General features: G+C 39.5%; 1 protein-coding gene across 2 annotated transcripts in view; it reads right to left on the bottom strand.

Annotated features, from left to right (window-relative positions):
• The window catches only part of SLC39A14 (solute carrier family 39 member 14), a 57258-nt gene that overhangs the window by 3495 nt on the left and 38645 nt on the right, over positions 1 to 15118 (bottom strand). For both annotated transcript variants that reach the window (XM_051975704.1, XM_051975705.1), the window contains exons 2-8: positions 12573 to 12845; positions 9175 to 9361; positions 5144 to 5313; positions 3376 to 3498; positions 2339 to 2527; positions 1982 to 2189; positions 691 to 875 (exon numbers count right to left, since the gene is read on the bottom strand). In XM_051975704.1, coding sequence (XP_051831664.1) covers positions 691 to 875; positions 1982 to 2189; positions 2339 to 2527; positions 3376 to 3498; positions 5144 to 5313; positions 9175 to 9361; positions 12573 to 12830 — 1320 coding nt within the window. In that variant the 5' untranslated portion in view covers positions 12831 to 12845. The remainder of the gene's footprint in view (positions 1 to 690; positions 876 to 1981; positions 2190 to 2338; positions 2528 to 3375; positions 3499 to 5143; positions 5314 to 9174; positions 9362 to 12572; positions 12846 to 15118) is intronic.

Genomic DNA, 15118 nt, shown 5'->3' with positions numbered 1-15118 from the left:
CATCTTTTCTCCATGGCAATTACATCTTGGGAGTGACAGGAAATAAGGTTCCATTTCTACTAGCTTTTGAACTCTAGTTGAAAATCAACCTTTCACAAACAGAAACAACACTTTTTTTTTTTTTATTATGTACACAGTATAGCCATGTCTTGGTCTGTCTCCAGAATGCAGTCAGCAGTAGTGTGGGCTATAACTTAAGCAACTTAAGCTTACTTAAATAAGCTATATGTGACAAGTATATATTTGTGACTGTGGCCATTTGTGGCCTGGAGAAAGGAAGCCAGGTTTTCACTAGGCTCTTACCCTAAGCCTCAATGAGTTACTTGGGGCCATTTGCAGCCTTCAGGAATGATGGAAATCAAGGCACATGGTCCAAGCTGTTAGCAGATTTAGAGATGCAGTTGCACCTCTGCAGAGCCAGGAGAGCCTGGGGCACTCTGTAATGTGACTGGACCATGATGGTCCACCATTCATGATTTCTTGTGAAAACTGACCTATAATCTGTAATAATCATTAAATCAGGGCCCTGATGAAATATGATCACAGTAAATATAGAACATTTATAGAGCACTTTAAGATTTGCATGGTGCTGTTTATACATTATTTCATTTGATGAGTTGCTCACAACACAGTATGTTCTTAGTAGGCCTTCTCATGCAAAGAGTGTAAGGGCCAGTATTGAAGACTCACCATATCAGCCAGGGCAATATAGAGAAACATTCCCCCAGCGAGAGCAAAGATCCAATTGGCAGAAAAGTGACTACCAGCCAAAATCCCGAAGGCCAGACCCAGGTAGCAGCAGCAGGCAGAAAGGAAGTTGAAGAAGAGAGCCTGTTGGATACTCATTCCAGCATTTAGAAGGATGACAAAATCTCCTAAAAAGGTAAGCAAAGGAAGAAGGAAAAAAATTAAGATTAAGATTTGAAAGATGACACAAAGTTATGGAAGATGGAAAAAGTTTGGAGGGATAAACTTTCAAAGACAAAGTTCATGGATAATCAAGGATTACCCAAAAGTTATAAAATAAATGACCATAAAAGCAAATATATCCATAGGCTTTGGAGCTGCCTACAATTGGGAAAATTGGCCAAATGTCCAAAGCCTGGTATCAGAATCTAATTCTCACGAATAATAAAGACATGAAAACTATAATTGGCTTTAATTTTTGTCTTGGAGACAAGCAAAATATATAAGTCCATCTCAGTCCTTGTTTCCTTTTTTTCTGGCTCACATTTTAGCAGCTAGCTAGCTTCACAGACGCTCCAACTTAGACTTCTGACAGTTTTTTATTGTGCTCAGTCATAGATATGATGAGCATAGGATATGTTAACCTCTTTTAAAATGCCATATTAATATTTGAAAGATGAATAATTTCATCAGCGTGGGCAGTGAGTGCACTGAGAGCTACCAATTCTTTTTTGCCTTAGTAGGTGGTTTACATGAGCTGCTGAGGATGAAAAATAATTCAATCACCTGGTCACGAGTGATGACCCTCTTTGCATTTAATGAGCCTGGGCCTATAGCAACTAACAGGCAGTCCATGGCTGGGTGCCTTCTGGATTGGTAAGACTTATCAAAGCTTCCTTTGCATGGGCAGAGTCTTCCAAGAATGGAGGTCATCTCCACACCACAAGTAGAGTAGTAGAATAGAGGCTTTTCCTTCATAATCATATTAAACGGGAGAATAAGGAAAGAAAGAAAATCTTATGTGGTCTCTATTCAAAGTTGGAAAATCTTGCAAGAGGCAGTGGTAAATTTCAAACCAAATTAGTTTTTAATTCAATTCAATAAAATTATTATATGTAAAGTACTATGGTAGCTGGTGGGAATACAAAGATAAAACTAAAACAATGCTTGTCCTTAAGGAACTTACATTCTAGAAATGATTATAAAAAGTATTTTTGTGGAATTATAAATAAGGATGTATAGTTCTCATAAAGGGTACATGTATAAGTAATACAATCATAAGGCTCCTACATACCCAATTCATGTGGAAACTCCTCACAGAGAATTGCTACTGAGGTGCTGATGCCTTGGAAAACAGACACAGTAAATGAGGCGCCAATGGCCAAGCCATCAATAAAGTTGTGGAGGCCATCACTCAGGGTGATCATCCAGGCCAGTGTGCCAATGTCAGAGTAGTGGACACCTTTTATCCAATAACATGCACTCTGGGATGCCTGTAGATCCTGTAAGAGAAGCAATTCCCCCCCACCCCCAACCAATAAGAATATTAGAGAAGAGAGCTTTTCCTACAAAGGGTTAGAAAACCACACGCCCAGAGCTCTATCACTAATTGTATCATTTCCTTAAGTTCATTAGATGAAGACCCACATACCTGGACAGACAAAGAGCCTACAATAACCTTCTCGTCTATCCCTGGGGCCTTGTCTTCCAGATCCCTATTCAGGTGCTGTGGTATCATGTGATCCAGGTCTCCATTCTGCAACTTCTCAGTCACTCCCTCTTCCTGGTCCTTCTTAGAAGGAAGAGTCTCAGAAACATAATGACTATGTCCATGGTGATGCTAGAGGAACAGGAAAATAAAAGAACATATGATAGTCCCTAAAAATGAGGAATTTCTCCTAATTGTCCATAAAATAAAGATGTGTCTATTAAGCATCAACTATGCATAAGATGTTTTTTCCTTGGTACCATGGGACATGGAGCTCATACTTAGGTACTTAAAATCTAATTGGGGGAGACTTTTTGTACAAGATAATAAAAGAGATCATGAGGCAGTATGAAATGACTATAAGATGAACTTGCATTTAAAAATATATATCCAAATTTATAACATCCCCAAAAGCCTTAAATATAATTATCCCTCCTTCCATTAAAGATATCATCTTAGAAAGTTATAGTTATGTATACCTAATTTTAACAAGACCGACATTACTCAAAACATTCTTAGAACTCTTCTTCTAGAAGTCTTTAAACCAATTATATATAATTTAGTTAATTACAGTAAATTAACAAGCCATGCCAGAAAAATCAATTTCATCATTTTATCGTCATATTTCAAACATTATTATTCTACATCTCAATCCATATAGGTAAAACCCTGAGTATATGACTGCTATTTGAAACTAGAATAAGACTAATATTATTATACTCATGTTATTGAACTAGAGCTGTCAGCTTGGGCCAATCACTATTTAATTTAGATCTCCTTCAAATTCCCTCCCACTGCTGGTGGTGGTGGTGGTGGTGGTGGTGGTGGTGGTGGTGAGGCGCAGACGTATTTTAAAACACCATGAGAGGAATGTGAAGTTCAAAGTAGTGGACTTACGGTAATAACATAAAATATGTAAAAATTATTTGAGAGAAGAACCTTGTTAGGAGAGATTCCTTTGCCAGCCCCTTCAGCCTCACCTCGTCTTTCTGTTTGAGAAGCATTTTCAAAATTTTCTCTGTGAAGAAGAAGAGGTAAAAGCCTCCAAACACCACTGCTGATTTTGAGACATAATAATCTTCTAGAGGGTTGAATCCAAAAGCCTGTAGACCCATAACAAAAGAGTGATCTTACAGCAATGTAAAACTACCAAATTACACACAGAGGAGTTTCATTGACACAAGACAGTTAGGTCTGTTCAGAGATGCTTTATGAGAAAAGTTCTCTTAAAGACATAGCTTATTTCTATATAAGAAAACAGGGAAACTGCAGGGATGTGACCTTGGGCATAATACCACCATGGGTCCCTAGTTTGGCAAAAAATACTTTTAAAAAATATATCTCACTATTTTTTTTCCTTCAAAGTACATCTGTCATCATTAAGCTCCTCCAATTAAGCAATCAACTCCATTTGATTGGAATGTCAACATGCTGTCTTTTCTTCTTACTTAGAGAGTGTCCCTAATGAACTATCTGGGAATACAAAAGGAAAATAATAAAAATCAGACTACCTATAAGAGGAAATCCATTTCCTCATTATTCCAGAAAACTTATAGCCTCTTCCTGGGCACAAATGCACATGGCAGACAAATGAAAAACCAGACTACCAACTCTAGCACATTTCAATATTTGTTTTCAGTTCTTCCTGCATATTCCCATTTACACTAAGGAAGCAAGCAGAATCTGATGGAAAGAAGACAAGGCTAGAAGTCAGGAGATGTAAACAGGTTCATTATATCTTGTTGACTTACTGGATGTTCTCAGGAGACCCACCTTGTATCTGAGTTTCCCTAAAAGGCAGGAGCAATTTCCAGTCTTTTTCCAATAACATCATTATATGCTAATAAGCCTGAACAGTCATTAAGTGACCTGGATGTACAGAATGGTTATGGATAGAATGAAAAGTCGTATCACCAAAAACTCAAAGACATGCTGAGTAAGATATAAGTGACTAATCTCTTCTTCAACATCAATAAGCTGTGGTCTGCAGTCATTGCACCAGGAAGAAGTCTAGATAGCTAATTCTAAAAGGAGATTACCTGCCTTATCTCTCACAAGGTTGTTATAAACATCATGTGGAGAAAACAGGCATGAAAACACTTGGCTGAACAAATACAGATATGAAGTTGTATTATTTTGTGTCTGCCTTGGTCACAGCTAAGCCCAGATCTGTCAGAGACAACTGACTGAAAAAAATCTCATGAGCTGGAGAAGCAGGTAGGATCTGGTTATACCACAATCAAATCTCAAAAGCTGATAACCAAACTTTATAAATATTTGCAGTTCCTCACTGTGAAGAGCATGCCAGCTGTGCAAGGGGGCAAAGGTGCCACCAACACATGTAAATCCTGACCATGAATGACCTCATCTGAATCACCTTTGCTCTACATCCACTCTTCTAAACAGGAGAATGAAGCTGCTAAGTAAAAAAGACCCAAATTCTGATGATTTCTCTTACTTCTTTACTGCAGAAACCATACAGAATGGAAACCAAAGAGACCTCTGAGTTGAGCTTACACTGTTAGGAACTGATTACTTGTGGTTGAAAGAGAGCTCAGAGCTCAAGTAGGGGATTAAAGGGAGAGCACCAAGAGATCTGATTCTATCAGATTGAGTCCTAATTCAGGCTAAAAGCAGGACTCAAGAGTTTCTCTCCACACCTTCCATGAAAGTGGAAGGTTCCCCACTAGAGCCCACCCATCCACCCGAGACCAGACCTCCTCCCATGTGGGAAGGTCCTCGGCATACCTCAGGGATGAGCTGGAAGAGGGCATTGGAGTAGAGGGTTCCAATCGCCAGAGCTATGAAGTAGAGCAGCAGCCTCTTGTAAAAAGTCTTCTTCATGAAGGGCACCACGCTGGCCCCGACGAGGGAGCAGAGGGAAATGACGGTCACGCAGAGCAGACCGTATCCCCACACTGCAGTCGCGTGGCCAACCCAACCCAAGGGTTAAAGATAAAGGGAGAAGGCCCCAAAAGAATATAAACCCATAGTTTCAGAAGATTGAAAATGGGAAATGAAGGAGAAAGGGTTTGTTTGACATATGGAGAGGGACAGAGGAGTTTCACAGGGAGAGGAAGGGAGAGGAGAATCAAAGATGGGGGAGAAAATAGGGAGGGAGAGAGAAAACAGAATGTTTGTTAGTGATTTGAGTCAGAAAAAAAATTTAATAAATTGATTCAGATTGCAATGAGGAGTTTTAAGGCGGCCTTTGAGCTCTGTAGCTTAGGTTCCTGGTTCCTTCCAAGTGATTCTCCAAAAGCTCTTACAATCACATCTGCCAATTTCTGTAGGATGAATAGTGTGGTTATATCATGAGTCCTCTTTATGACCAAGTAAGTTTTTGGACCTAAAACCTTTTGCTTCTGCAGAAGCAAGGGCAGACAGAAGCAGGTAGAACTCCTGGTACTTTTGCTTGATAAATTCAATCTCTAGTATATATTCAAACATATTAATATTATCTGATGAATAAGTAATGGAAAGTAAATACAAACAAAATTTGTAAGCATAGTAAGATGCAGGAATAAGAAGAGTAGACAAGGAACTAGGGCCTCTTCCCACATTAGTCAGAATCCTATATTCTAGACTTGGCTAGTTTTCTTTTTTGGAAGACCTAAACTTAGAAGACAGAGCTCTAGGACCGCCCAGATCATTGTACAATTTCTCCTTCAACATTTCCCAGTGTCACACATGTCCCAGTTCCTTCATAGACTCTGAGGTACAGCTACCACCTTAAATCAGGTTGTGTCAAAAATTGGTTGTTATCAGGATTCCAGAAAATGATATCTGTGAACCATGACAGGAGTGGAGCATGTGCACAATCCTTTCATTTCCACTTAATTAGGCAAAAAAGGCATTTCAAATAAGAAAACAAAATCAAGTTTTTAGAACTGTAAAAACAATCACCCAAGGAGATGAGAATCGCCTAGGATGAGAGTGGGGGTGGGAAAGGGAAATACTGGAAACATTTGATGAAGTCTTTTCAACTGGCACTGACCAAAACTGCCAAACCTTAGGTTAAACAGAAAAACTTCATTAGTCTTTGTATCTTGTGGTGGGGGTGGCACATGAGAGATGCTACCCTATGTTTTTCTGTCTTCTCTCTACTATAGGAATGGAAAGCCTTATAGTTTTATAATCTAAGGGTTCAGTTATGTTATAGGGACTTTAAATGGGAGATTGGAAGAGTAGGTAATGTGCAAAAGGCCTAAAGAGATGAAATGGACTTTATAGGCCAAGCAGCTTTTAATTTTTCCCTGAGAAAAGGGACACAAGTTTACCTGCTCTTGACTCAAAACTAACTGAGTTTCCTGGAATTACTGCATAGGGATTAACCCAAGGAAAAATTCATCTGATCACAGATCTCATTCCTAAAAGTAATAATGCAGAATTCTGTTTGGCCAGGGCATGAAGCTCTGTTACAAAGAACAAGTAGGGGCCAGACAATCAATTAATAGTAAGCAAGCATTTATTAAGAACTTACTCCTTGCAGGTACTGTGCTTGGCACAGGCAGGAAAGCAGACTTTCCTTCCATTAGGAAGATCATCAAATTGGGTATCATTTTTGCAGCTCTTAAATCACATAATTTAAAAAATGAATGAACGATTCATAATTCACAAAAGCCCCAACAAGCCATCAGGAAGCCAGCTATATTAGGAAAGTGTCAAGATGCAAGGTCTAGATAGCCAGATACTTTGAACTTTCCCTGTATTCTCTTTCTTGTATTATCTCTGAATGCTTCAATTGAAGACCATAACTAGAAAATATCTTTTGTCCATTATATTGTGAATGATCTTTCTTCCTTCCCAGATCCACATTTCATTTCTTTTAGGATTCTTCCTTGTAGTCACCCTTATTCTCACACCAGGATCATGAATTAAGGGCTGTACTAAAGACCCAAGGGAACATAGGACCTTAGTGGTTTACATTTAACTGAGGCAGGAAGTTTCCAGAAGTACCAGCTGCACTTTTAGTTCCCATAAGAGACTTTGAGGAATAGTAGATCCCAGGTATAGCATAATGGGCCAGCCTCAAAGTCAGAAAGATCTCAGGATGCATCCTGCCTCTTGATATATTTAAGTACCTCAAAGGCAACTTGTTGACTATAATTTGCAGAGGCGTTGTTGATGTGTATTAGAGGAAGGAATTTTCACAATTGGAGTGGTTCTATGCTGATGAAATCACAGGACTGGACAAAAAAAATGATAAGCCAAAGTATATGGGAATTCCAAATAGAGGAAGGGGAGAAAAGGAATAGGGAAGAACCTTGCATCCAACATTGCCTAGAGAGACCAGAGGCAAACCTGGGAGCTTCCTGGGAGTATGGAAAAATAAGAGAAGGTCCTAGAGATCCAACAGGAAGAAGCATCTTTAATGTTGAGGCTCAGCACAAAAGAGAGATTTTATGTTCTGAATGGCGATTGGGTGAGTGAATGAGATGAAATGAAGAGGAAAAAAGCCAGCTAATGGAAATCCCAGCTGCCGACGCAAAGAGAAAACTGTATTTTGGTTTGTTTATTTTCTGGTCTACTACACCTCTGGGATCAGCTGGAAGAGTGAATTAGAGAGCAGCGTTCCAATGGACAAGGCGATGAAATAAGTGAGGACCCGGCTGAAAAAGGTCTTCTTGGTGCAGGGCAGGATGAACACTCCCAGGAGAGAAGCCAGGTTAATCAGGGACACACTGAGGAAACCAAAGCCCCACACTGTGGAGGAACAAGAACAGAGAGCAGCCCTGGTTACCAAGTACAGGGGCAATAGGTGGCAGAGGACTCTCAGGACTTCTCCTGGGGAGGAGGGCCCTGTCCAACACCCATATTTTTGTGGAGCCAACCGACCAACCCTTGAGTAAGACCTGCTCTGAGTTTAGACCTGTGGGAGAGGCAAAAAAGTCAAAGACACAATGTCTCTACTTTCAAGGAGTTTATAAACAACTTGTGGACTAAAGACATAAACACATGAAAAAATCAATATTAATACAAATTAATGAGAATTATCATTGTGGAGGAGCTCTTATAATGAGGAGTCTCCACCAAAGCAGATCACAACCAATCCATGACTAGGGAGATAAAACCCTTACAATTTTAACCTAATAGTGAGTTAAAAGATAACAATATGAGAGATATCACAAGGCAGTATATGATTGTTGAGTAAACCTGATGATAACTGATTTTAGAAGAGGGAAAGGCTGATGTGTGTGAGCTAGAGTGGTCAATGAAGGATAAGGTTGGCTGGAGTAGGAAGAGGACTTGAACTGGGCAGGATTTAGGTGAACAGAAAGGAATTTCCAAGAAGGCATAAAGGGAAAGGGGAGGCCACAGAAGTCCAATGTGTTACCAGGGCATAACAGTTTGGTGGAGAGTATTTGTCTGTGAGAGTCACTGGAGTTAAGCCTGGAAAGGTAGAATGGGGCCAGACTGTGGAAGGTCTTGAAGGAGAGCTTAGGCTGCCAGAAAGCCATTACTTTGAGGTTCATTTGTAAAGTCCAACCAGATAGGAATATTCAGCTCTCAAGAAATTAAAGGCCTCAAATCAGGTTTATCATGTGACTTCAACAATCTGGTAGGTCGAAATCAGGAAGAGAGAGGACGACTGGTGGACTAGTTGTTGCACTCCCCATCATCTTACTTTGGGCTAGACGGGCACTAGGAAGGGGAAGGACCAGTACCATTAGGAGACTTGCTAGAACTGTACCCCCAGACCACCTCTGGTGGCACAACTGGAATGCTAAGGAAGCCTGAGGCTGCCTCAGACATGCTGCCTCTCATCAACTGCTTACCTTCTACTGCACTTGGTTTCCCTTCCTCTGTCTGCTCGTCCTCCTCATTCTCTTGGTTCTCCAAGGTGCAGGCTCGAGAGTCTAGCTGCTGCAGGATTGTGGGACAGAATTCCTGAAACTCAGACCTGCCGATCCTTGACTGCTCACTGAAATTATGGGCAGCAAAGAGGTCTGAAGAGCTAAAACACTGGGGAGAAAAGTGGAGTTGGGAGGAAAGACAAAATAAAAGCCCTTGTGAGTCCAAAAGCTTGCTTTTTCTTTAAACAGAAACTTCACTCAAGAGTTCTTTCAAAAAAATAAGAAGTTTCCCATATTCAGAAAAGCTTTAAAATTTTTCAATTTCTTTTGTGATAAAATTGCTTTAAAAGCCCAGAACTCTCTTCTAGAAGCCAGTTGCATCCAGATGTCAGCTATGAATTGGTTCCCCATCCCATTTCCCACTTTCTTCTTACTTCTCCCAGCCTTTTCATTAAAAAACAGCTAGGATGGGTCAAGGCTCACCATGACCTGGCCCCACCCATGTACAACCATTTCGGCTACAATGCTTGTCTGTTCCAACACAATTGAGTATTTTTTGAATGTCAAGTTTGCTTATACTCAGTTTTAAGAAACAATTGAGAATACAGAAAATTACAGCATGTTTCACAATAACTCATAAGTTGCCACCCTTCTCACACCTTACTACCATTGTTTCTGGCTTTTATGTTCACTTCTTGAGAATATGAATCTTCTATTATGCTCCAATTCAATAAGTATAGGTGCCTACTATTCACAAAACACTAGGGATACAAAATGAAAAACATTTTTCATAAGAAGTCTGAAGGTGAGATTATTATCTCCAATTTACAGATGGGAAAACAGACTGAGAGAAGCTGAGTGATTTTCCTTGCATCACACAGCTATTATATAGTGCATCACACAGCAAGATTTAAAGTCAAGAGCCCCACACTATCCACTACATTCCTTAGCTTCCTAAAGCTTACATTCTATGGTTCTAGAGACAGAAAGCATCCACAGAGATAAACACATATTAAACAAGGTGAGATGTGATGACAACAGAAGAAAGAGCCAGGCCAGAAGGATCTTGAGAAAGGAGAGGACCCTTACTGCTGAGAGTGGGAATGAAGTATGTTCTAGAACTCAAAAGTCAGAGAAGGCTTCATAGTAAATGCAGCACCAGAAAGAATCCTCAAGTCACAGAACTGGTGAGTCAGCAGGGACAAGCTTAAAGCAATCCCCACCATGACTTACCCAACAAGCAGCATGGAAGAGGTGTCCAGCATCCAGAGCCACCCAGTTTGGCCCCCAGGAGCCCAACCTCTCCAGCACCTCCCAGGCCCTCACAAGCTGGGCGCATCCCTGGTACTCCCCTGAGCTCTGGCTAATGAACTGACCCTTGCTATGATGCAGCTGCAAGCCCCATCCCCAAACATAGTCATCCTGTTCTTGGGAGGGCAGAAGAATTTCAATAGACACAAGGGAACAGCCTATCCCTTTTTGTCCCTTTATAGGGCTGACCTGACCACTGCCATTTTTTACTTTTCTCCCTCCCTTCCACTAGGAACATATCACATATTGTACAACAGTGTGCCACAGTGGAAAATTTACTAGAATTGTAGTCAGGAGAGGCCCAAGTTTGAATATTACCTGACTGACTTTCTAGCTCAGTGGCCCTCTCTGATCTTTGTTTTCCTTTTTCTCTAAAATGAGTTATCTGTAAAACCCATCTGAAGGGTTTTCTCTAAAGATCCATGACATACAAATGGAAGTAGTGTGCAGAAACTCTCAAAGTACAGACTCCCTCCAGGAATAGAGATCAGTAACATCTGTAATTTAGTTAGCTGGGACAATGAAAAGGGAATCGATTTTCCTTGGTCATAAAACCAGGCTATATTGAAAGATACGATTCTAAAGTCAGCACTCCAAGTCTCCAAAGCGTCCTCTTTACCCAGCCCTCAAAGTGCCATATCAATCCCAGGTATTATGAGCATTATTTCAATGCCTTCTACTGTTTCCCTGGCCTAGAATGGCTTCCCTTCTAATGGCTCAACTCTAGGGACTTCCTCTTCTTCCAAACGGCTCTTACAAGGGCCATCTCCATTCACCCTGATCTATCTGGCTGCTGGGACCTGGAGGACTCCAGAGGAGAAAGTGAGGTCCCTTCCTCCCTTAAGTCCAACTCACCTGCATGTCATGGCACCACCCCGCAATGTCACAGTCCTCTTCAAGAACAAAGGACAAACAATGATAACATGTCTCTCATAATCTGAACTGTTTCATTTAACACTTACTTCATATTCTTCTTCAGGTATTCCACAGGTTAGTTTTGCCTTCCAAGCTTGTCTAGGTTTACTCTTACAGATAGGGGTTATATCATAACCCAACTTCTTACCCAACTTGTTTCTCTGGATTTCTGGTCCTTCTTCTTGCTTCCAAACAGCCCTCCCAACCTGGAGATCTCTCAGGTGAGGCCCTCCTTTCTTCCTAGGCCATTATCTCAGGGGTAGGAGGTTAGGGTCTCACATGCCACACTTTACTACAACTCCAAACTTCTCTTTCTCTTCCTCCTTACTACTAAATAAGATCCCAAAACGGGCACATCCTCATCCCTCTACTTTCCAGATTGCCTTTACATGCTGTCTTGCTCCAATAAGATGTACATTTCTTAAGGTAGGGACTATGCTCCTTCCCAAAGTCTGAATTCCTAGCATGTAGCAACAGTGTCTAGCATATAGTAAATGCATTGTAAATGTTCCATCTCTCTTTTTATATCGTTTGTGCTAGGTGTAGCATTGCCATTGATTAGCTATGTGCCCTTGAACAAGCTGCTTTGTTTCTTAGATCTTTAACTGCTTCAGCTATAAAATGGACTGGATCAGAGATTTTTAACCTGAATTCAATAAATTTATTTTGGCTTTTTTTCCTTAAAGTCTAATAACTATTTCAATATAATTGGTTTTCTTTTCATCCAATGTATTATTTGTTGTGTGCATTTATAAATATGATTCTGAGAAGTCCAAAAGCTTTACCAGACTGAGAGAGAGGGATCCATGACATAAAAACAATTAGGGATCCCTGAACAAGATAATCGCTGAGATTTCTTGTAATTCTGATGCTATAAAATTCTCTAAATTTAATCTTCCCCATTTACAAAATTCAAATGTTAAGCTATGATAGCCTAAAATTGCAATAAGACTTTTGTAATGCCTTGTATTATACATGGTTGTTCTGAGGAGAATCCTTTGCAAACTTTAAAGGATTAGAGGAAAGTGAATTATGGTTACTATTAAGCCAATATTGGAGACCTAGTAGTTCTATGTTACAGACAAATGGATAAAGAATTAATCTTTTTGCCAGTTACTCCTTTCTGTGCTGGATGAGACAGAAAGCACATTTACCCTAGAAAGATTCCTCTGTTCCAGCTTCGGCTGGGTAACATTGTCCCGTCCAACTCCCACGTTGAGGTGGTTGAGCAAGATCTTTAGCTGCTGCAGGGTGAGTGTGTCTGCTTCACCATAGCGATTCATGAGTTCTTGAAGGAAGGAAGCAGCAGTGATGGCTGGTGGCCCAAGAGATGATGCACTTGATCTGGAAGCAATACCCAGGAAGCATAGCAGGATCAACAGAAGGCTTTGTGGTGCTTGGTATAGCTTCATGGTGACCAAACAAAGCTACAAGAAAGAAGAGTGAAGTAATAATGAGTTTCTGCCTTCCATATGCTAACAAACTGGCTTCCCTCTCAATTTCTTCATTCTTCTTCCTCAGATTCAAAATCTGGATATCAATTCTAATGTTTTTTAAGAGTCTGTTTTTAATAATCAAGCATTTATTTTCTTACTCCCCACCTCACCCATTACCAAGGGAAAAAACAACAATCTCTATTTAACAAATGGGATTATTGTGGGTCATTTCACTGATCACTGTTCTTAAATTTTTCAAGACTGTTTGTCTTTACAATGTTGCTATTATATGAATTATTTTCTTGGTTCTGTTCACTTTGTTTTGCATAAGTTCATCCAAAATTTCCCAGATATCTCTGAAACCATTGTTTTCATAATTTCTTAAGGTATAATAGTATTTTATTCATCATCTTTGACTTTTCCTATTTTCTCATCAATAGTCAGCAAGTCCCATCAATTCTACCTTATAAATGTCCTTTAGCTTCTTAATGCTTACTTACTCTTCTTTCAGTCTCAAACTCCTCTACTTAGTTATTATAGTGCTTTAGAGGGATAGCCAAGTGTTGGCATAGATAGAACACTGGCCCTGGAGTCAGGAGGACCTGCATTCAAATGTGACCTCAGGCACTCATTGATTATGTGATTCTGGGCAAGCCACCAACCTTGAGTACCTCCAAAATAAATTAAAAGTCTATTATTATAGGCCCCTCATTACCTATTTTTTCTACCACTTCATAACAATTTTTAGCACTCTAATGGAGGGAAACTAAGAAGGAAGGAAGATGGAGGAAACAATATTATTGTCAGAAAATTGGGATATTGTAGCACAAAAAAGTAAGAGAAGAAACCAGGCAATGCCATGTACAATGCTAAGATGATGATACATGAAAGGAATAGGCAGGTAAAATTTTACAAACAAAACAATGTTTCAGGTTACAATTTCACAGTCACAACTGACCAAAAGTCAATTTTACTTAATGGTTGCTGACTATTATATATATATGTATAACATTATTATTATTAAAATAGACCTCTTAAAAGCTACTCTCAATTATGTCTCTTGCACACATATTAAAATCAGAAAAGATTCCATTGCATAAAAACATCGGAGATAACTTTGATTATTAATATGAAATGAATTCTTAAACAGAGAAGGCACACTTTTGCAAAAGGCATTTGTGCACATAGAGGGCATCCAATGCAGAGTCCAAATGAAACAGGAGCTCTCTACAGGTGATGAAGTCCTCCAGATACTTCTGTTTGCAAATGACACTGCCCCAATTGCATCAAACCCTGAAATATCCCTTGTTGTTTGTTGTTGTTTTTCAGTGATCCCATTTGGGATTTGGGGGCAAAGATACTGGAGTGATTTGCCATTTCCTTCTTCAGCTCAGGTGAGACAACTGAGGCAAACTGGGTTAAGTGATTTGCCCAAGGTCACAGAGCTAATAAATGTCTGAGGCTGGATTTTAACTCAAGTTGTCTTGACTTCAGGCCTAGCATTCAAACCATTGTGCCACCTGACTGCCTCAATACTAAACAGCATTCTTAAGGAAGATCCCTAACCACTTAAAAAATTTATTTGAAAATAAACTAAAATTTAATTTTAAAAAGTAAAAAGAAAAAAATATTGGGGACTAACAGTCTATACACATAAAACCCAGTGGATGAAGAAAGACTTGTCCAGACAAATATTTGGGTGGGTAGAAAACTCATGGTACTAATCTATTGGTACATAAATCTTGTATAGAAAACTGCAGATGGTCAAAGGCTCAAGAAATGGAAAAAAGAAGGTGGGCTAAATTATATTTGTAATACTTTTCAGCATTTACAAGGTATCCAAGCTATTCCCTGAAAACAAAATCCTGGAAAAAAATTCATTTTTAAATTCCAATATTCCCTCAGTGATACTACATGGTTGAAGATCATGGAATGCCATCATCTCTTAAGGGATTGTGGGGAAAAATTGTACCACTATTCCTAACAAAAAACTTTTTATTTCTTTAATAAACCCTTTAATTCCTTTTCAGAATCCACACATTTTAAATTTATTTAGTCCTGAGAAATACACATTCTTGGAGGATGGCTTGGATTTCTGATGTGATCTTGGACAAGTCCAATGAGGGAATGAGATTACTACCATCAAATACTAAGATCCCTATTTACTGTGATTCATTACAACTCATCTTTATAAAGCAATTAAAGTTCTAATAAAGCACTTTTCTGCAATATAAATAGTGTTATTTATATCCCCATTTTACAGA

This window comes from Antechinus flavipes, chromosome 2 (assembly GCF_016432865.1).
Source record: "Antechinus flavipes isolate AdamAnt ecotype Samford, QLD, Australia chromosome 2, AdamAnt_v2, whole genome shotgun sequence".
Lineage (NCBI taxonomy): Eukaryota > Metazoa > Chordata > Mammalia > Dasyuromorphia > Dasyuridae > Antechinus > Antechinus flavipes.
The sequence above is the reverse complement of the archived record's forward strand: the minus strand, read 5'-3'. Positions and strand labels throughout refer to the sequence as shown.